The sequence below is a fragment of the Rhinoderma darwinii genome, chromosome 6 (assembly GCF_050947455.1).
Source record: "Rhinoderma darwinii isolate aRhiDar2 chromosome 6, aRhiDar2.hap1, whole genome shotgun sequence".
Lineage (NCBI taxonomy): Eukaryota > Metazoa > Chordata > Amphibia > Anura > Rhinodermatidae > Rhinoderma > Rhinoderma darwinii.
This window is the reverse complement of record NC_134692.1, coordinates 59,543,642-59,567,062: the sequence shown is the minus strand read 5'-3', so window position 1 is coordinate 59,567,062 and position 23,421 is coordinate 59,543,642. Positions and strand designations below refer to the sequence as shown.

Below are 23,421 nucleotides of genomic sequence, written 5' to 3'. Positions count from 1 at the left end.
AGTTGAAGACTTCTTGATATCAATTGTGATTATGATAAAATAAAAAAAATCACATATCACTGTCCATGCACATTGACCTAAATAGCAAGGGGAAGTTAGGGGATAATCTTGTGGGCTTTCTATTTGCAGCACTAGGGAAGGAAGATGAAGGCGTTGTTACTGAAAGTCATCAGTTCCTGACAGTTATTAGAAAAACTTCTACAACCAATAACTATTATTACTCAAATAAAGGGAACAAATGAGAGACATTGGGGCCCTGTATTCTAGCATTAAATATGCTCTATCATAATCTGAAGTGTGAGTTCTCTTTTAAGAGACATCTACAGAAAGCTGATAGAGAACCCATTCCAATCACAAACAAGCAGATGTAATAGTTATAGCTATATTTAACCTAAAGACATAAGGCCCTTTTACACCGGCCAATAACCGGCTGGTGCAGCGAGCGCCGATCAAAGATGTCTCGTTTGCTCCGGTCACACGGATGGGGACGGGCGGTCGTTACTACGATCGCTCGTTCATCTGCTGATCGCTGCCCTGTTTCACAGGGCAATTATCGGCAACGAACGTTCTATGAATGCTCGTCTGCCCGATAATCGCCCAGTGTAAAACCCCCTATATCGATTCTATACATATCAGTAAAGTGGGGCACGCAGAGACAGGATTAATTTTTCCCTTTTTCGGCTGTTAAAACAGGGCTCTGATATTACTCCTTATCAGCCAGTGCCAGAGACAGGGAGGAAGAGAGATAAAGAGAGGAAAACTCTTCACTGAAACACATTGCACATGACAAGCTAGGATGTAGGAATGATGATATCAGTTCATAATCAGCTATCATGTGAGCGCGTTATATAGCGAGCGTTACTTCTAGCTATTACACTGTGACCGCTGGGAGAAGGATCCACACATTGCATGTGCTAAGGGTATATTTCTGCTATCAAGACATTACTAATCTATGTCATGCTGAATGTTTGAGATGATTGCAATGTATGGGACAACAAAAGGAAGACTTCTTAAATGCTGTCAGCTGTTAAGAGAATGAAGCCTGTGTTTAAGTTTGGCTTTTCTGAAAACTGTCATTCAGACATTATACACTTTAATTAAAGCTTATTTCTGTCCCTAAAATCATGTCTATAAATGTGCTCAAACTGGAGTTTAATTACAGTTTTTAATCCAGAGCGCCAGATTTGGAACATCCTTCTGCATCAAAAGAGAGGGCAAGAAATCAGGCAAAAGATGATTAGTAGACGTAGTGCCACTTTCTTCAGAAAACCGAGGGAGCATGGGGGTGGTGATTTCACATACATTAAGCTTTTGCCCTATAATAATGTACATTTGAAAATTCTTGGATTCCCTCAAGTAGTAATCCGTTTTTTTAGCTGGTTTTTAGTTAGGTCTATGAAAGCTGGGTGGTAACCAACAGGCTGCCAATATAGATTACCCAGAGGTCTTTAACAGACTTTCCATATCTCCTGAATGGCAAATTTGCTTAGCTATGATAGAGACGTTGGGGATGTACCACGCCAGTTATCATTCAAGTGTCTTTAGAGCTGGATGTCAGACCCTGCAGTTGCTGTAATAGTAGTCATACTGTAGTTACCAACCTTTTCCCAAAACTGGATATTACTGCAAAATGGTTAAGTGAACAGAATTTTTTATAACTTGACAGAAGGGGAAAACTAAAGGATGATATTTGCTTGAACGTGTGAGTGGCCAGAAGGATTACCAATCCTAATCCAGAATGAAATGTCATTTCTAGTGCAACAACAATTCCACTCTAAAGATTCCTCGGAACGTGTCCTATTTGGGCTGCAAATAGTAATAATACAACGTAATTTCCATTTGTCCACCAGTGTCTCTTCAGTTGGGAGTTAATGCCACTCTGACTTTAGATACTTAGCCTGTCATCCAATCCAGGTGTATTTAGAGGCAATTCTCACCTTCTATTGCATTCTGTTCAGCCTCAATGACCCTCAAGGCAGAAGAATTCCCGGAGTGTAAGGAATCAATTACTTCCTGAGATACTTTATTAGACGTCCACACTCCTCCCGGCATTCAATAAAAGAGTGAGGGTGAATAGACAGCCAGGGGAGAGCTCCAGGGTTTTGATATAAGCTCTGCCTGGACAATGGTTAAAATGTCAGTGTCCATACCTACTCACAGGCAAACAGCGCCCATGAACTCACTCATCCAGCAACCTCCGTCGAGATCAAATATCAGAGGTAACATGACAGACGTGATGACATTCAATCACAGCCATTTCTAAGACCAATAACATTTCCAATGGAGAGAAACCTTTATTTCTTCATTTCTACTGAGTGGCTTTATCTTCCTTGAACTGCCATGAAAGCAATAGATCCTAAAGTGCAAGTGGTGCAGTGGCAGCTCTCGGTATGATGAACATTTATAATAAAGAATTAATGGGAGTTCTGTTAATGCAGTTGATGAAGTCTCTGCCATGATCAGGATGAGCTAGGGAAGTTTAGACAACACACATCTCTACAGATTTCCCTAAAAGCTAAGTGTAATTTAGAGAATGTGAGCTACCAAAACCCTAGAGACAGGCACTGACGTACCATAAATATACAGGAAGGGTCAATTCAATCCTAAATGCTGTGCGTACGCTGTGCCGCCAACCTGGCAGCCAGCTATCAAACTCAAAGCCCAGTGGATTTTGCGTAAATGTATTTTTGACTTTCACTCGTGAGAGAGACATGTAAGAACAAACTGCTTGTTCTGTGATAGGGGTTGTCATAGGTTTGTATACATGCCTTCGTAGGTAAGCATGTTCTAGACATGATATATTGCTTACCATCAAACATTTCTATGTGTTTCCTGCTGTATGGGTTCCTAGGGCTGACATCCTGAGACTTAATAGCTTTTACGTTTGACCAGTTGGCGAAGTATTCTGTAAATCTTTAATTTCAAGTAAAAAGATGAAAATTCCATCATTACCTACAAACCCTCGCTGCAACTAATTTGTGAGATGATCCCAATTAAGACAATAAAAAACATTATCACTGATGAAATCTTAGGTACAATCACCAACTGGTTATAGAACGCCATGATTAGGACATGGTCTATAGCTACATTGGTGCAGTGTCTGGGTCTAGAAAATGACAAAAAATGTGCCAAGTTTTGGAAAAACATTGGAGCAATTTTGATGTGTGAACCTCACTTGACACTTTTTAAAAGTGTTCTGAAGAGGTATTTGGCTTAAATGTGCCAATGTGCATTAAAAAAAAATGGCACACAATTCTGGCGCAAAATAAGCCAAATCAAAAATGATGTAAGGAAGAGAAAATTGTCTAACCGGTCACAACAGATGAACAGAAACTACCATATAGCACGCGCCACTGTGCTAAATTTGGCACATTTTGTGTCTGCCTGGTCTAAGTTTACGCTAACTATTAACAGCATTAGTAAATGTAGAACATTGAATGTAAACTGGAACATTTGGTTATTAAATATATGGTGTTTTGAAGTATTTATGTTTACTTAAAGGAGTACTCTGGGCACAACTAATATTCTGGGCTATGCCTAGTGCAGGCCCTGAAGGAGCGATGCATAAGACAAGGATTAAAAATAGATCAAAGAGATTCCCTGTGTCATGCACCGCCCCTTCAGGCCCATTACAGAGTATATCAGTTTTGCCTGCAGTGTCCCTTTCATGTAAATTGTGCGGTCCTGTTGCAGAATAAATAAACACACACACACACACATATATATATATATATATATATATATATATATATATATATAAAGTTGCTACAGAAGGTGATGCTATTTATATCATTCTGCTCTATGTGTGTATTTGTTTTATTAATGAGCAGTAAAGACATTCTAGCAAAATGGAGCAATGAAGTATTTCTTGGCATTAACTATAGAACTGCATAGATCTAGGATAACATTTTTACATTCATTATAGATTTTCTTTTGTTCTTAGCACCTCTCAGTGCTGCAATTCTCACTAATTAATTTTGGGAATTGATTAACACCCTTTTATGAGAGCTGCGTAAAATAATAATTTGCACCTCGTTTTTAGCCTCGCTTGGTAGCGTTAGCACCTCACACCAAAACATTTTATGGATCATGCATTTACTGTACACCTTAGTATCAGCGATGTATTTATCACTGTTTTTTAACTGGCTGTTTATCTGTTAAATTATTATTATATGCATTTAAGGGCCAGCAATAGAATGGCCATTAGGAGATAACATGTTTCAATATTTTAACTGCTTGAACGTGAAGATTACAATCGTGAAAGTACAGATGAAAGAATACCCTAAAGCCTTTATAAGTAGTAAAACATGTATATGGTTTTTACGACCCTTTATATACACAACCATATCATTTTTTTTCCTATTAAAGAGGCATATTACATAATAATAGGAAGCAAACAATAATGTAAAATATAAATAATCCCTTACAAAGGTCATGAATTGGACCATATCCCACACCATTCTTGAATAAGCCTTCTATTACTTAGTAACCATGAGCCTTGGCATTTCAGAAAAACATACAGATGCAAACTGGCATATATGGGTCAGGGCATTCATTATTTAAGATTTACGGTTTTCAAACATGAGAACACATTTAGAGAAGACAGTGAAGTTTACCCATTCCCTGACAAAAAAAAATGTCTTACAGGGCTAGTTCACGTCACAATGTTCATTCTGACCATGCCGCTATACTCCTTTGTTTCTTGCAAGTGAATGTATAAGAGATCGTATACAGTTGCATAACTACTATTGCAATACCATAGTTTTGAATGGAATGAAAGGGTTAAGTAATTTATATCTGCAAGTTTAATACGCTTCTGGAGCCTTTAAAAGGTGGATTTGTGTGATGACTTCATTTGTGAATTGGGGATTGGAAAAATGCACATGCTTTAAATAGTGCATTGCGAGTAGTGGGAATCGACATTCTCATGCTGTGCTTGAAATTCTCCAGTGAGGACGAGAGATCAATACTGATCAATAGCTTAGTGCTGGGACCAGAGAAACCGCAGCCCAGCGTGTCATACAAGGCTTCTGCTTAATCTATAGAATAATGACATCATCGAGCCTACGCCAAATATTAAATCATCCTGGATGACACATAACCTTTACACAAATTATATATCTATATATATAAAATATATATATATATATATATATATATATATATATATATATATATATATATACACACACACACGCGCGCGTGTATGCGTGTATTTCACATAAGCTTATTTGGTTGAAGTACTCTAATAGCTGAACAGAAAGCCAAATCCGTAGCTAGGCTTTCCATCAACCCGGGAAAAAGGTTCAGTTTGGTGCTGCCCCATCTCTGTATCTAAATATGCCAGCCAAAGCAAAGTGGCTTGTTGACAATCCCCCAAACCAAGCCCCCAGACACTTAGCCCCCCTCTAGCTGCACCCCTACAAAAAACAATTTCTTACTTGCAATCATGTTTTTCTATTTCAAAATGGGGATTGAAGTTGAGCACTATCTTCTGGTTCGGCTCTGGTGCAGTCACCACCCACGCGCAGTTCTGATGAGAAGGATAGTCGTTCGGATAACCCGGTGAGGTGATGTAACCAGCAACTTTGGCATTTAAACGTCCTCCACATGTATTCACTGGAAACAGAAGAGATACGTATAAAAAAAGTTTATTTCAATGTAAATCCTCGTATAACCAATATCAAACACAACGTTTTGGGTAGAATTCTATTTTAATAATCTACTGTTGCCCCCAAATTGTTATTTCCCCACCCTTGAAATGATCTTTACCAAGTTTAGAAGCTTAGATCTTAATAAGCAGACTTGCTGTGTAGAATGTGCACAACACCTAGTGTAGCAAAATGCTACTCGATAATAACCGACTGTGGCATTATTATCAAACTAGAAACAGTACATTGACAATTGAAAACACCAGGGAACTTCAAATTAAAAAACACTTTTCCATTTAAAACACCAGGGACATTCAAATTGAAACACACCTATTCGTAATTGCAAATGCAGCGGCAGCTTTCTTCTACTTACGGAACAATGAAATATTCACTGTAGGCTGTCCCTTACCATATACATACACTTTATTTTTATATATTCATGATTGTTTATGCTTTTGTAAGACTTTCCCAATTGACATTTTCTTTCTGTATTGTTTTATTCAATTATATGCTTTACCTTCACATTATTTAGGCTATAGCTCTTACAATGCACACCTCAAAGGGAACTTCACAGGTCCATTTTAAATTAAGGGTACTGTACTATGGTTTCTGAAAATGATGGGAAAAATTGCATTCACTAATCCTACCACTACTCAATGGCTGAGAAAGTGTTATTTCAGCCATTTAGCAGAGCTGAAAAGGTCCATGTAATATACTTCCCTGCTACTCTTAGGTCCTGTTCGCAGTGAGTTTTTTTGCAGGCAGAAAAAATCTGCCTCAGAAGTCCTTCAGGAATTTTTAAGCCGATTTTGAACTTCCTGCGCCTTTTTTTCACACAGTTTTCGCAGCATTTTTTGCCCGCGGCCATTGAAGCTGGTGCAAGGACTGTGAGCAAAAAACGCAGTGAAAAATGCTTGGAAACGAGCACCACAGGTTTTTTCTGCCTACCATTGATTCAATGGGAGGTCAGAGGTCGGAAACTTTTCTTACGGAGGAAACCGCCTAAACTCTCATTGTTGCTCTGATTCACTCTCGTCTTGACTACTGTAACTCATTACTAATCGGTCTTCCCCTCACCAAACTCTCCCCGCTCCAATCTATACTCAATGCAGCAGCCAGTCTCATATTTATGACCAACCGCTACACCAACGCCTCTAATCTGTGCCAGTCACTGCACTGGTTGCCCATCCCCTTCCGAATAAAATTCAAACTTATTACTCTCACCCACAAAGCTCTCCACAGTGCTGCACCTCCTTACATCTCCTCCCTCATCTCTGTCCACGAGCCTACTCGGGCTCTACGTTCTGCCAACGACCTTAGATTAAAATCCTCCATAATCCGAACCTCCCACTCCCGTCTCCAAGATTTTTCTCGTGCTGCACCAGTCCTCTGGAATGCGCTACCCCAGACAATCAGATTAATTCCCAATATCCACAGTTTTAAACATGCCCTGAAAACACATCTATTTAGACAGGCCTATAACATTCCCTAATCTGACTCCTTACCATGGCCCCCTTTTACATTAGTCATCAGGATAAGATTCCCTCACACTCCTTCTCTTCATGTTCGTCATACACGGATACTGGCTGGTGACCGGCTCATGCAGCTTTATGTGTACCGCCCCATGTGTATAAAAATGGCCGGACCATTGTACAGAACAAACACTGTTACACTTTGTGTCTCCTTTACTTCCTCATAGATTGTAAGCTCTTGCGAGCAGGGTCCTCACTCCCCAGGTTTGAATTGTAAATTAACTGTGTCACTATGTAATGTCTGATATTGTTTGTTTCATGCTCCCTCTAAATTGTAAAGTGCTGCGTAATATGCTGGCGCTATATAAATAAAGATTATTATTATTATTATTATTATTATTATTATTAAATCACAGCCAAAAGCCGCCTGGGAAAAAAAATAATCCGCCTCTGTCTCCCATTGACATCAATGGCGGGCGATTTCGGCCATTTTTTGGCACTGATTCCTGACGCGGTTTCCGCGTCAGAAACATTGTGGACAGAGCCTTAGGATTTTTCTAAGCATTAGCGGGACACTGTTTTTATGACTACTAACTTGCACTTCAAGGCGAAATATAGTGTATAAAATTGTGCTTACTAGAGACAAGCTTTTTTACAGACACCCTCATGTAATAGAAGTGAAAGAAATCTGCATCTGACAACTGGTGCCCTTTAAGAGGGGGTCCTATTATATGGTGGCACCATATTCCAATGTTGCATAGTCATCTTCAATAGCAGTTATCTATGAGGGTTGATTTTTACTAAATGAAAAATTAGGGCAGTACAACAATTGTATTACCCTAGTTCCTTGCAAAGTTCAGTCACAAACTCCAAAATGTTTCAGACATGGGTTCCATAAAAACCAAGATCTCTTCAGTAAATTGCTGTGCAACCAAATAGCCCATAAATTCTCCTGTAATTTCAGATGGAGCTTAAATTGCAGCTTGTATTGTTAGGTTGTGATAAAAGAAACTTCCTTTCAAGTGTTTACCATGAACATAGAGAGTGAGATTTCACTGGACTGCACATTCATTTCCTGTTGGATTCCGCACATATTACAGAGTTGAGGTTCAATGCCAAACATGCAAGAGGAGCAGCTAGTTATACTGACTTTGCCAAAAACGACAGAAAAAAAATTACTTTGTAAGAACAGCAGATACGTTCCTAAAACATTCGACCCTATTTCAGTGTTTTTCACTTTTATTTAGTATTTCAAAGATTGGTATTTTTAGTCCCCCATAACAGTGCACGATAATTCAGAAGTTGCTGCTTTTCCTTTCCCTAGATTGCCTTACCAGTTTCATATTTTCCTTCTAGTAAATATGGCAATCCGAAGCTAAAAACTTAAGGTCAGCAAATTAAAATGATTCTGAATGATATTTTCTGCCCGGTAAACAAGCGCTGATCAACAATATACAGTAGCATGTTGATCTTGTTTGCTCCATTTAAACAGAGCAATGAACAGAATGTATGGGGACGAACGATCATTACTACGATTATTCGTCCCCATACATTTGCATCTAGTCAGCAGCACATCTCCTGTTTACACAGACAGTTGTGCTGCCGATATTTGACCATTTTTATGGCCACGTAAAAGATGCGATCAGGGGACTAATGAGTATTTGCTCGTTCATAGGCTGATCGATGCCCTGTTTACACAGGCCAATGATCGGGAACGAGCACTTGGTCGCCCGATCATTGACCCATGTGAAAGGGTCTTTACCGCTGTCATTAATGATATAGCCATTGAGATAAGTGGAATGAAGAAGAGGAGTGATCCAACTCTTCTATATGTAAGAAAAAACATCTAATTATTTCTTATAGTGATATCAGATGTAACCTAAAAAGTCTTCCAGAGGTGATTATCTCTAGGGGCTTCTATTGCATCTAAATTGTTCCGATGGCAAACGTCCTGGTACCTTTATCTCTCTCAATAAGCCCATTTCTGAGACCAACACCTATTAGAAGAACAGAGGTCCCCGTCCCACAAGGTAACTGCAGAGAGGATAGGTATACCCCTTTAATTTTATATGCTATCACGTGTCAGACCACATTCACCATCTTCTGGTTTACAAAGTTCAAATCTTTCTAAATTACCCACAATGGATTTTGCAGCAGGGATCTACTCGAAGACCATAACAAACGACATAAATATGATGGTAAACTTACTTCCAAATTATTTATCAAATTATTTCCTCTGACAGACATTATCGCCTTGACCAAATTTGGGGCTTTTTAAATCCCCTTCTAGGTCTATTCATATAGATTTGATAACAGGACTCCGAGTAATGAAGAGAATAGCCCACAGACTTTCTCCTAAACTCAAGGTACAATTCAGTGAGCAACATCATGCATACCGGTCTCTTAACCGTGGCAATGAAGACTTGTATTAAATTGACATTTCTCTGGTAAAACAAACTGTATACTGTATTTTGGAAAATCACTATCAATAAGCTATTGTCCTTTTAGAAATAAGAAGAATGTGATTTTGTTCACACATTCCCTTTAAAATGAGCATTCTGGGTGAACCAAGCACTTCTTATCTGCTGTCAAACGCTGTTTCACTATGCGATAACGAGTGTCGATCCTTGTTATATATAGACTTGATTGACAAGTTCTGCTTCTTCCAAAGATCCCAAAGAAATACAATTGAATGTGAAGAAATGAAGCACGGCTGAGATTCCATGGTTGCTTATGGGAGCTAATTACATTGTGAGATTGTGGACACGAGGCGGCTGCCGTTTCCTGATTGACTGACATATTCAAGCCAAGAAATGACTGGTGTCTGTGTACCCCACACCTCATCTGAGCAGAAATACTGGTTGGGCACTGAAAATATAAAAATGAAACCTCTGCAGGCCCATACAAGAAAGAAAGACTAAGTAATGGTTCACTGTGCTACAGAAAAGTTGGGTCTCAGCACTTTTGATCGTCTATGTGGATGATCATATCAGATAATAATCCTATAGGAGTCATGAATTTAATCGGAGCATTGGGGTCCCATGGAAAACCATAGGCAACACATTGCGATATCACCATATGTTGTAAAAGAGTGATGACAATAGGTATAGTATAGTCCTGCTACAGATGTTCAGATCAGGAGAGAAGATACTTATTATTATTGGCAAGGATAAGGAAAAGTTGGCACACACCATTGGTAAAGTCTTATGACTTTTTCCATGAGTCCAAACATCAAGAAGCACTTTTGTGGGTGGAGAGGTTACGGGATGAAGGCTCGCATTGTTTGAGTATGGATGAATTGTCTGCAAATTCTCCTTCCAATGAAATGTGCTTGTGAGAGAAAATGTCCATTTCCAGACCCTGGAGAGGCGTACAACATTTTATGTCCATATACCAATCAAATTGTTTCGTATAAACTTCGATGCCATTGTCTATGAAAAATATCATAGCAAAAGTCATACATTTGGGAACGGCTTCTTTATGGGTTGCTATTTCCCATTTATTTTATGATAATATTTTCATTTTGGAACCTCAATTTCTAACACCAAAGTGTTGTACTTGTTACATGAATCCCATATAAATGTGGAATTTGGAAAATACCCCAGTACAACTAATGGAAACTTTGGTGCTGTCAACATCAAACCAGAACTTTGATGAAATCATCGCAGTAGGCAACTTACTTATGAACGGACAAAGATACGGGAAGATCAGCAGATTCGTCGATTCACATGAGCAGGAGAGGCCAGCGAAGAACATAAAAAATCAACAGGATATTCCATTACAGCGTTTTCTTTCAGTTCCCATATTCTTGAGCCAAGAGTCTTTTACTTCCATATCCTATTTTCAGTCTTTCTTCACAAAACACGCTAATTTACTTTATTAACTCCTTCAATGCCACATGACTGGGTTACAACAGCCATGATACCCGATTTTTTTCGAAAATGTTTTCCACTGCCATACTTCCGTTGTAGTTAGACCATTTTTGGCTCTTAGTCCTTTCCAATGTAATTTTCACATGTGACAAACTCATGATTCACTAAAGTTAGTTTAAAAGGATGTTTTATGTCTGAAATTACTATGGAGCCACATGTTCAAATGTAGCATGTATATTTTATACAGGACACAAGATGCCTAATCCCAGTGTAAGGATATGTTCACACGGGCTATTTACAGCCGTTTTTCGGACCGTAAACCTCCTGAAAAATGGCTGAAAAATTGGAAGCAGAACGCCTACAAACATCTGCGCATTGATTTGAATGGAAAATACGGCGTTCTGTACTGACAGGGTGTTTTTTTACGCCTCATTTTCAAAAACGGCACGTAAAAAGACACCCCGTAAAAAGAAGTGCATGTCACTTCTTGAGCTGTTTTTGGAGCCGTTTTCATTGACTCAATAGAAAAACAGCTCCAAAAACAGCCGTGAAAAAATGTGAGTTTGATTAAAAAATGGCTGAAAATCAGGAGCTATTTTCCCTTGAAAACCGCTCCGTATTTTCAGCCGTATATTGTTAACCGTGTGAACATAGCCTAATAAAACGGTATGCATCGTATTCCATGCCAGCATTACTGTTGCTTATCTATGTCCATGTATTGAACATTTATGAATATAATTGTAGTGACTGCAGAATTCCATAGTCTCTATTCCATTGAAATCTAAGTGTATGTCGGATAGAAAAGAAGTACTAAAAACAAATGACTTCAAGAATAATAATAATGTGGAGTTTACACACCAAATAAATGGGGAGGGGGCCCTAAAACTAACAATGTTTTCTTCGTTACAAACTTTAGAACTCAAATTACACAAGGGAACTCTGGAGAGAAAAACACACAAAAGAAGTTCTTAAAACATCTGGTCTGGTTCCTACGGGAAAGAGTGCAGAGTCTGCCAAACATTAACAAACCAATCTCTTTGCACAAAACAACTTTCCATGGTGCAACACAATGAGTTTTGTCTATTAAATGCCCTCTCACAACATCTCACCTGAGTGTGTAGACAGGTTGGAGTCTTTACAAAGTCACACTTTGCTCACCTACATCTAATCCCTTGCTGAAATTCTAATCACGTCTCCTCCAATTGCATTTTATACGCTGCAACAAACCTTACTGTAATGAAATTCTGTGACTTTTTAGTGCAATGAGTAAAGACTTTCACACTTCATACAAAACGCAGCGACAATCATGGTATTTCATGCAACATCAGAGACATACTCAGCATAATATTTATTTGTTAGCTAAACAACAGGCGTTTCTGATAACCACTATCTGGACCTGTGGTCTTAGTCATAACCTCTCTGTTTTATGGTATGAATTGTATTATTGTTGTGTTCGATGTGTACAGTATGTGGTTTTGTTCCAAGTCCCTGATAACATGCTGAAATGGTCTGTCTGATGTTCTGCGCATGATGCACCAGCTGTTGTTCATTTCCACAAAGTATTTTAACTCCTTTGTGTCTGTTAAGAGCCAAACAAGCCTATCCCCTTGGGATTCCTACAAGCTAAAGAACTGAAGAATTATTTATAATGTAGGACTCAATAAAAACATTTATTCTTATCTTAAAGGTCAATTTACAGTATGGGTGATTAAGGGGTTAAATCTTTACAAAATATATAAAAATATGAAAATAAAATACCCAAAAGTTATATATATATATATATATATATATATATATATATATATATATATATACTGTATATAAAATCTGATCTTAATCTATTTATCCTTTAGAATCTCATGGGTGATATCTTGGAGCTTTTGTTATTTCTTCTGAGTTTGATTTCTAATTAATTTTAAAAAAAAATTAAATTACAGGCTATGCTAATTAGCTCTTAACAAAATGACCCCCCTCCTAGGTTGACTTGTCCTATAATGATTTTTACTCTTGGTTCACTAGGTGTAACAACTTGAACATAGCTAAAAACTGAAAAGATGTCAATGACACTATGGCAGTAATCCATTCAGCGGCATCGACCAGACTGGCACACTCAAACACCAACATACTCTTTGACATGGTAAAGAATTGGTTATAAAATGGGTATTGACCAAGCTCTTGTGATTGCTCTTCTTGGGAGGCCACTTGTAAGACCAGATGTAATTGCAAACAACAATTGTGTGTGATCGTCTATAAAATTATTTGTGTAACATCCATTTTTGTAATAACCCTTAGGCAGTACTAATTTAGTAGACAGGCTGAATAAGTCAATCTTTTGCTTTTAATACAGATCAAATGTTTGTTTTCATTTTAAGCACCGGGATCATTTGGTTTCAACTTTCACTTGGAAAATGAAGCAAGTCAAAATAAATTTCATATAGCCGGCTAAACTGTCCAATATGGTTCTGTATACAAATATGGTTGAGTAACACTACATTTTTTCTCACAGTGCTTTACCGGGGTAGGTCTTGATCCTTCATGATATTCTTAAACAAATATTTACATTGTGAGGTTCTTAATGAGATGACTATTTCCTTGCACATTAAAAGAACTGGGTAATGTTGAGTGTGTGAAAATGTTTTCTATTAAATATATATTGCAAAGTAAGTACAATATGAATTTGTGATGGTGTTTCATTTTAGGAGGACTTCAAAGTTCTATTACAAAGACAGTAGGAGCCACACGAGTTATGTTTGGTCATAGAAATACGGAGCACAAGGGCATAGTCGAAGAGGCTGGTGAGGCATGTGCCTCGGATGGCGGTGGCTTTAACTTGACTTGAGTATTTAGATACTGGGCTAGGGCATTGAAATGAATATTTGCCCTAGGAGAAAGACAGGCAACTCTGACAAAGCAAAAGTACCATTAAGCTGGCCACTGATTTACCCCGAAATTGGATAAGGTGTAAATGAGGTCCCAACCAGAATGGTAAAAGTGCTTACAGGCTGACGTCAAGGGAAAACAAAGACATTGCATGTTGGATTTCAACATGCCAAATCCTTTGTTGCCCCCAGCAGAGAAGTGCTGCTGAACTGTCTGGCAGCAGCTTATCCTTCTCCCCAATTAGAATAATGCACATTGATTCGAACACGCATGTATATGGGGGAGTTGGAGGATATAGCTGTTGGCGAGTGTCTTATATGTTTGGCCAACATAAGTTTAGTTGGCATAGCTAGATCCAAATAAAGGAGTAATGTGGCGATTTAAATTCATGAATCTGATCTGAGGTTTTTCCTATGCCAAAATAGATAAATATTGACTTACTTCATACAGATAAAGGAGACTGAATTCTGCACGCATAATGGTAAAGTGTGAATGCTTTGAATTATTTGCTAATGCTTCACTTGACCAGGCTGAGCGATGAAGCACGTTTCTGATATGAATTTGCATTAACTCAATTGCAGTCTGCTTTGGCCCAAAATGACATTAGAAATATATATTAAAAATTAATGTCCCTAATAGGTTACGACTTGGAAAGAATTTAGCCTGAAAAGATGTCATCTTCCCTAAAGCCATCTTCTTCTGCTTCCATTGTTTTGTATCTAATTGCATGTCATAGTAACTAAATAATTGGAGCACAAAGATAATTATACTTGATGCACTTTTAATTCATTTCATCTTTCTTCCCCACCAGCTTGTGTGCAGCATGACTCTGAGCACCAAAATGTAAAAAGATGACATCGGACAGGCTGTAAAAAGCATTCACTTAGTGACATGATAATTTATCCTCCCCCCTGAATGCGAGAACTGTGGCGGCTCATTTCCTAGCACTTCATCAAACTATGTTAAAATTCCTAGAAATGAACTGGAAACTTAGTAATACATACACATATATATGTGTGTGTGTGTGTGTGTGTGTGTGTGTGTGTGTGTGTGTGTGTATGTGTGGTTCTTGTGCCCTGTTCACACTAGTGTCATGCATTCCGTTTATAATGAAAACATGACACTGAGACGCCATTGACTTTAAATGTATCCGTCAGGCTTCCATCTTTTTTGACAGGAAGGATAACATGGCAAAATGTGCAACTTTTGCCGTAGGGAATAACATGACAAAAAGCGTGATAGAAGTCTAACCCTAACCTTCTTATGAAAACACAAAGTATTTGCGCACAGATACCAAAGGGCATCTATTTGGGCAATAAGGTGTCGTGAACCACCAAAATAAGGCAGAAACTGGGCTCAAAATTAAGGTGAGAGATTGCAAAATCTCTTCTTTTAAGTGGAAAACCTTCTAAATAAAGATTATGGTCACTTCAATAGCTTTACTATTACTTTTGTTTGTTGGCAATATGTTATATTGGTATACTGCATAATTTCCAACAAACCCATTGAAGTGAATGAGAGTTTAAATGGCTTAAAATGTTCATTTAATTTTTTTTTAACTAAACCTTTGATGAAATATTCTTCTTCACATAATTTCATCTGGTGAGAATCAGAGTTTTTGTAATCTCATAACAAAGACAAATGTAATTTTGTAGGACAAAGTGGATGATATAATGGTGTTAGGGAATGTTTATATCCTGCTTTCTCCGGACATAACGGCTAATATAATTGTGCCAGCAATAACGATGGGTCTGGCATTTCAATTCTTGGTCATCTCTTGTAGTCATTAATTTATTGGTTGAGATATATCAGTCCAGTCAGCACAGCAGACAATTGACTCTCTCAGACAAGCACCTTACCAGCAGTCAGCGGGGGAATAACCGCACCATGGCATGGAGGGGGCTGCCCCGCATAAAAATGACTTCTCATAGAAAATGAGGGGTAGCATCCAATCCAATTCTAGCTGTCATTTTTCTAGTCTAAATTGACAAATTAAAGCATTAACCTATGGACTGTGACAGTAATCTAGATAAATATCAGCATAAATGTATGGTGCATAACATTTAGGTTAGTAATTGAAAGAAATTAGCTTTGTCAAAATAACATTTATATGTACGTAGATGTAAAGGGGTACTCTGACTAATCAATATTTTATTTCAGCAATTGCTTTTGTCACCAAATTTGATCTCGGGAACTGCAGCTACAGACGTTCCTCTATTTGTTTACATGGAACTCAGCGATGGACAATGTATACAGTTCTCCATACACATCCCTCATCTTTGAATACTGCCATATGCTCCTATAGCCATGTTCCCCATTACATGTTCTCTGAAACCAAATTGCTACATAGTATATACTGTCAAATGTGAGGACTACAAAAATAAATATTTTATAGTGTCGGTGAACCACTTTAATGTCAGTACTGTAAATAAGCTTATTGAATAGTCAATTTCTGTATAACCCAACACAATGTATTGTGAGTTAAATAAATTAGTTAATAGTTGAAAAATTTAGCCTCTCTCTTTCTTCTGGGATCTTTCCCTCCTCTTTTAAACATGCTGTTACAACCCCATTACTAGAAAAAACATCTCTTGACCTGTCCTGATCTGCTAACTACCAACCTGTCTCTAATCTCTAAACTCCTGGAACGCTCCGTCTACTCTCAAAAAATCTGCTATCTCTCTGCTAACCCTCAAATCATCTCCTGACGGCTAAAGGCCCTATTACAGAGCCCAATTTTGGCCGGTGCAACAAGCGCCGATTAACGAGACACCGTTGATCGGCACTCGTTTGCTCATGTCACAAGGAGCTATGTATGGGGACGAGCGGTCGTTACTCCGATCACTTGTCCCCATACATTATTATCATGTCCGCAGCGCGTTTCCCTGTTTACACAGAGAGTTGTGCTGACGACAACGATACGATACGATCAGCAGATGAACGAGCGTTTGCCTGTTGATCACTGCCCTGTTTACACAGGGCAGTTATCGTCAATGAGCGTTCCATGAACGATCGTTTGCCCGATAATTGTTCAGTGTAAAACCCCCTTAAATCTAACAACAACTACTTCTATTGATTCTTCTGGATCTCTCTGAAGCGTTTGACACTGTAGACCACCAATTCCTACTCAGTAGACTCAACTTTATTGGTCTTAAAGAGGCTCTGTCACCAGATTAAAAATGCCCTATCTCCTATATCATTTTATCAGCACTGGAATGTAGTTAACAGCAGTGTTTTTTTTATTTTGAGAAACAATCTTTTTTCAGCACATAATGACCTTTATTACATTTATGCAAATTAGTCTCTTAATGCCCAAGTGGGCGTTTTTTAACTTTTAACCAAGTGGGCGTATTACAAAGAAGTGTATGGCGCTAACCAATCAGCATCATACACTTCTCTTCATTACACCCAAGCTTGTTTCACTGAACAGCGTGATCTCGCGAGACCACGCTGTGACGTCACATCTGCCCACAGGTCCTTCATCCCCGCGTCTGAAGATTGAACATAGATCGTCTCCAGGCGTATGAGAAGTTACAGTCGTCGGATCTGCAGCAGCAGCAGCAGCAGCGGAGGAGGCAGCATACCACAGTGCAGGTAAGCATATAGAACTCCCTAGAGACGAAGGACCTGTGGGCGGAAGTGACGTCACACGAGATCACGCTGTTCAGTGAAACAAGCTTCGGTGTAATGGAGAGAAGTATAGGATGTTGATTGGTCAGCGTCATACACTTCTTTGTAATGCTGAATCTGCCCTTTTCTTACTGTGAAAACTCTCATTGTCGCTCTGATTTATTCTCGTCTTGAAGAGCCTCTGTCGCCTGGTGCCGATGTGTCCTCGCTCGTCCGACACGATGCAGGACCTGGGGCAGGAAGTGAGTGACGTCACAGCGCGATCTCTCAAGAACACGCTGTGTGTCTGTGCACTGCCAGAAGCTGGGTGTTGACGAAGAGAAGTGGATGATGCTGATTCGTCAGCATCATACACTTCTATTCACAACGCCCAGCTAGTAAAACAAGTAAAAACGCCCAGATGTACACACACAATACACGCCCAGTTGTACTTAAGAAAGGCTCATTTGCATAAATATAAAAATGCTCATAACTTGGCCAAAAATGCTCGTTTTTGAAAAAAAAAAAACGTTACTGTAATCTACATTGCAGCGCCGATCTGCTGCAATACGAGATAGGGGTTTGAAAATCTGGTGACAGAGCCTCTTTAAATTAAAAAAAATACACATACACCTTTTTTACAATAAACATTAAAATAAGTCTCAATACATAAAAATTACACACAATCAGTATTGGTGCGGCCGTAATAACCTGCACAAATTTTTTTTTGCATCATTTATGATGTGTACGCTGTAAAAAAATAAAATAAAAACTGCTTTCTATCACTTATGAGGCCATCATGCACACGACCGTAGCCATGTGCACGGCCGTGATATTCGAGTCGGCCAGCAGCAGACTGTCAGCCGCGAGCCGCCCGCAAATCGCGGGCCATGCACATGGCTGCGGCCATTATTTTCAATGAGCCCGGACCGCAGAAGACGGCCGTAATAATACATGTCCGTTCTTTCTGCGGTGCGGGCTCCCGGGCCATGCACGGACCGTAAAAAATAGTAATGAATGGAGCCGCAATCCTCCCGTGGATTTTCAGGGGGAATTGCGGCCGCAAAAGCACGTTCGTGTGCATGGGGTCTTATTGTGGGGCACAAGGTGTGATAAATTTAACCTCCATGTGCCTCACATTAATAGTAATTAACCCCATCATGTATCTTACATATTAACCCAATATGACTGAGAAACATGATGGGGCTAATTACTATTAATGTGAGGCACGTGGAGGTTAAATTCATCATCACACCTCACGCCTCACATCAGAAAATGGAAGAACTTTTTTTTTTTTTATTACTGTTGGCAAAGTATCGAATTGGTATCGAAATCGCAATACTAAATGAAGTATCGGTATCGAAGTCCAAATTCTGGTATTGTGACATCCCTCCTCTCCACTGTGCTGCACCTTCTTACATCTCCTCCCTCATCTCTGTCTACCATCCTACCAAAGATTTTAGAGTAACATCCTCCTTAATCCGTATCTCCCACTACTGTCTCCAAGATTTTTCTCATGCTGCACCAGTCCTCTGGAATGCACCACCCCAGACAATCAGATTCACAGTTTTAATTGCGCCCTGAATACACATCTTTTTAGACTGGCCTATGAGATTCTCTAATCTGACTCCTTCCTTTGCCCCTTTATTACATCATCAGAACCTAACCCCTCCATTCAAGAGTATCCCACACATTCAATATACCCTAATGCACTTCATATCTGTCACACACAGATACTGGCTGGTAAGTGTCTCATGCAGCTTTATGTGTACTGCCCTATGTTTATAAAAAATGGTACACTTTTTACATGTGTCACCTCTTTTTCCTCATAGATTGTAAGCTCTTGTGAGCAGGGTCCTCACTCCTCTTGTTTGAATTGCAAATTAGATTTGTCACCATGTAGTGTCTGATAGTGTTTGTACATGAACCCTCTAAATTGTAAATTGCTGCAGAATATGTTGGTGCTATATAAATAAAGATTATTATTATTTTTATTATTATAATTTTTATCTTCGGGAAAGTCATCTATTTGTAGGTGATCGACAGATGCACTTTAAGCAAGGGTTAAAGAAGTGGGTGCTGAAAGCTCCCACTGTAGAGCTCCCAGAGTCAATGTTTGGGAGGCTGTACCATGAATCTTGAATCATAAATCATGAATCTTGTATAATGAATCTTGTATAATGAATCTTGAATCATGAATCATAAATAAAGAATCTTGAATCATGAATCTTAAATCATGAATCTTAAATCATGAATCATGAATCTTGAATCATGAATCTTAAATCATGAATCTTAAATCATGATGTTAAGGATCTGCCAGGCACAGCTTCTGTATCCACGCCCATAGGTAATCAGTCCTGCACCTGCTTCTATGTCTGTGAGACTGACTCCATCTTCCACCACTCAGGATGGCAGGCTTAGGAGTGGGAGAGCCTATCACAGCCTGGCCAGACGGAGCTAGCTCCCGCCCTCTGTCTATTTATACCTGTCTTTCCTGTTCCTCCTTTGCTTGTGATTCTTCTCTGTTTGTTTCCTGGCCCTGCTGCAGCTTCTTGAACGACTGATCCTCTGCTTGTGATTGACCTTGGCTTTACTGACCATTCTTCTGCTCTGCGTTTTTGTACCTCGCTCATCTCCTGGTTTGATTCGGCTCGTTCACCTCGCTTGTTGCTCACGGTTTTCCTGTGGGCAACTTCCCCATTTCCCTGGCTTCTTTGTACCCTTGTCTGTTTGTCTGTCGTGCACCTATTGAGTGTAGGGACCATCGCCCAGTTGTACCCCGTCGCCTAGGGTGGGTCGTTGCAAGTAGGCAGGGACTGAGTGGCGGGTAGATTAGGGCTCACTTGTCTGTTTCCCTACCCCGACATTACACATGAATCTTGAATCTTGAATCATGAATGTACCATCCATCTGAAAAGGACATGGAGGAGTGTTGTGAGCTGCTTGGCAGAGAGCCGGCAGGACTCTCATCCAAATACTCCACCCAAATGTCCTTTTCAGCTAGATGCCAGGCACAGTGTACAGCCCACAAAACATTGGTTCTGGGAGCTATATAGGGGCAGCACTGGCTTAAACATTTATGGGCATATAGTTGTCTAGTAGTTGAAGTGCCTCTGTGCCATGACAGATGCCCTTTCAGTCTATATTTAAAATGATTATTGTCGCTGAATACTAAATAATACTGCATACGCTAGAGGAGGTGTGAAGTGGCTGAGTGCTTTCACATAGTTTAAGTGCTCGTGAATATACTATAAATGAATGCTAGCTAGCATCTCTAATGGTTTAGGGCTCAGGGGAATGGTGTTGGAAATTTACAAGGTGGGTTTTTATTCCCCAAAGAGAAGAGCATCTCTTATGTTCATTATTTGCTTTTTAGAAAGACTTTAATTCTATAATGATATTATATATATATTAGTATATTTCTGATAATTAATATAAGAAACCATGTGGGGAAACTCATTTTTAAAATATTATTACGCTTCTGTGAATGATATTTCAAAATTATTTTCTTTCTCCCTGACTTGAGGATTTGTTGGCCTGCTCTCTCAGACACGCCAACTCAGACCACAGTAATCTAAGCGTCTGTTCCTTCAACTGTGCTCCTTGCAATGAATGTTTCATTCCCCTAGAGAGTCTCGGAGAAGCTAAGGAAAAGGCAGGAATAGATTTCTTGAAGTCATTGTTGGGGATTGTGACCTCCCTTGGGTGGCTGCTTATTACTGTAAAAAGCGCTGTGTGACATCATGAGCTACTGCAAGAAGTCCAACTGACAGCAACCTTACTGACATAATTTAATGAATCAAAACTTCAAGCAACCGCATAATCCACAAAATGGAGCAAACTAAAATGTTTTTTCTTTAACTAGCTACCAATATGTTCTTCTGCCAATTTCTTTAGACATGCAGAAGTTTAGTGACAATTTCATTTTTTGTAAAGAAAGTGGAAATGTTTTGCATACTAAACACAAGCAAATTGCTAATGGATTTACTATTGGTGAACACACACACACACACACACACACACACACACACACACACACACACACACACACACACACACACACACACATTAGTCAACAGGGAATTTTAATTCCACATGCTTTTCCATCTTAACCCTTTCAGGACCAAGGGTCACCGATGCCTCAATGACCAGGCCTAAATTTCAAGTTTTCACAAAATTTAACCCAGCACACACAGAGAGAGAAGAAGAAGAATTATTTTTATGTAATGATTTTTTATTTGTTGTATTTTCATTAATTCATATATATATATGGATCATAGATATATAGGCGACTAAAATCTTGGACGTTTCGGCCTATCCCTGTGCGGAGTGAATATACAGAGTGATCCCTGTGCATATATATATATACACACACACACACACACAATTTGTCTTCAATGTTCGTTGTGTAACGGTTTTTCTTCACTCTTCCTCTGTCCTTCTCTCAATCGGTCTCCTTCTCTATGAAACACCTGTGACAGAGCGAAGGAGGCTGAGAGGAGAGGGCAAGCAGGAAACATTTGTTTTACAAACTTTTCATAGATCACCATGATTCGTTAATCATGGTGATCACATGCTCAGAAGCATGTGATCACCATGATTAACGAATCATGGTGATCTATCAGTGAGCTGGTTTCTGGGGTGCCGGTGTCAGAGCGCTCTCCTCAGCGCTATGCAGGCCCAAACATGAAACTGGCTGCAGGGCCATATGCGGCTAGGATGTAAATCTACATATTAGGGGCATGAAGGGGTTAAAGACAAGCCTCTGTCAGGGAGATATTGTACAATGCCACAACTAAATAAGGGTTAATATGTGTGCATGCATGTGGGATACTAATGTATACATGATACTTCACAACGGTGACCTGAGTGAAGGTCAGTCTTTATAACTGAGCAACTTTACTGGCATGCCAAAACAGTGATCAAATGGTCATACCTTTGGTATCTACAAAATGTAAGGATCAGTAGCCTACTATAAAAAGAAGATAAGAGAGTGGGTACAGTTGAGAAGGCAAAAGCAAATTCATCGTAAATCCACATTTTATTAATTGGAATTAACTAAGTGACCACTCCACACTTTCCTGGCAGGAGCATGTAAAAATCCATACCACATGCCTGGTGAATGAAGCAGTAGAGACATTACATCACATTTTCCCCACAATGAGATGCTTTTCTTTATTCTATCAGATATCCAGAAAACCCATTCTAGGGAGATCTGAACCTCAAGAGAGACACTTAACACGGTTAAGCCTCCATTCTCTGTATGCTCACCAGCCAAGCTTTCTCCAGTACAGGACACACAGGGGGATATGGTTTCTGGCACAGTGCGTCTGTTTTGTTTTAGCTCTGTAGTAGTTATTACATATTCTAAACAATGCTCTGCACAGGCGGATATACTGCAAATCCTCATATGCAAAAATCATCCAGAATCATTGAAAAAAAATCATGACATTATAAAATGTCAACATGTAACTAAGCAAAATGTGTGCAAATACACAAGAAACCATGCAAAAAATACTCTACTACACAAGAAACAATCTCACGATATACTGACCAATGTAATCACATAAAGATGAATCTACTCATACAAAGACCAATCTAACCACACAAGGGCTGATTGAGCCATACAAATGACAGTCTTAGGCTTCGTTCACATCTGCATCGGGACTCTGTACAATGGTTCCATCGGACCTATCCATTAGGAGTACCCATTAACCTAATCCAAACTGAAACAAACTGAAACCATAGGTTTCCGCTGGCATCCCCATTGTTTTCAATGGTGTCAGATCCGGTGCAAATGGTTTCCGTTTGTTACTGTTGTATAAGGGTTCCATTGTTTTGACGGAATCAATAGTGCATTCGACTACAGTATTTGTCAAAACAACTAAACCCTTACACAACGGTGTTTCGTTTGTTTCAGTTTGGATTCCGCTGACG

At 39.2% G+C, this 23,421-nt stretch overlaps 1 protein-coding gene across 4 annotated transcripts in view; it reads right to left on the bottom strand.

The window, feature by feature from the left end:
- NRP2 (neuropilin 2) overlaps positions 1 to 23,421 on the bottom strand; it is a 125,134-nt gene that overhangs the window by 90,491 nt on the left and 11,222 nt on the right. For all 4 annotated transcript variants that reach the window (XM_075829838.1, XM_075829839.1, XM_075829840.1 and 1 more), the window contains exon 2: positions 5,442 to 5,619. In XM_075829838.1, the coding sequence (XP_075685953.1) occupies positions 5,442 to 5,619 (178 nt within the window). The remainder of the gene's footprint in view (positions 1 to 5,441; positions 5,620 to 23,421) is intronic.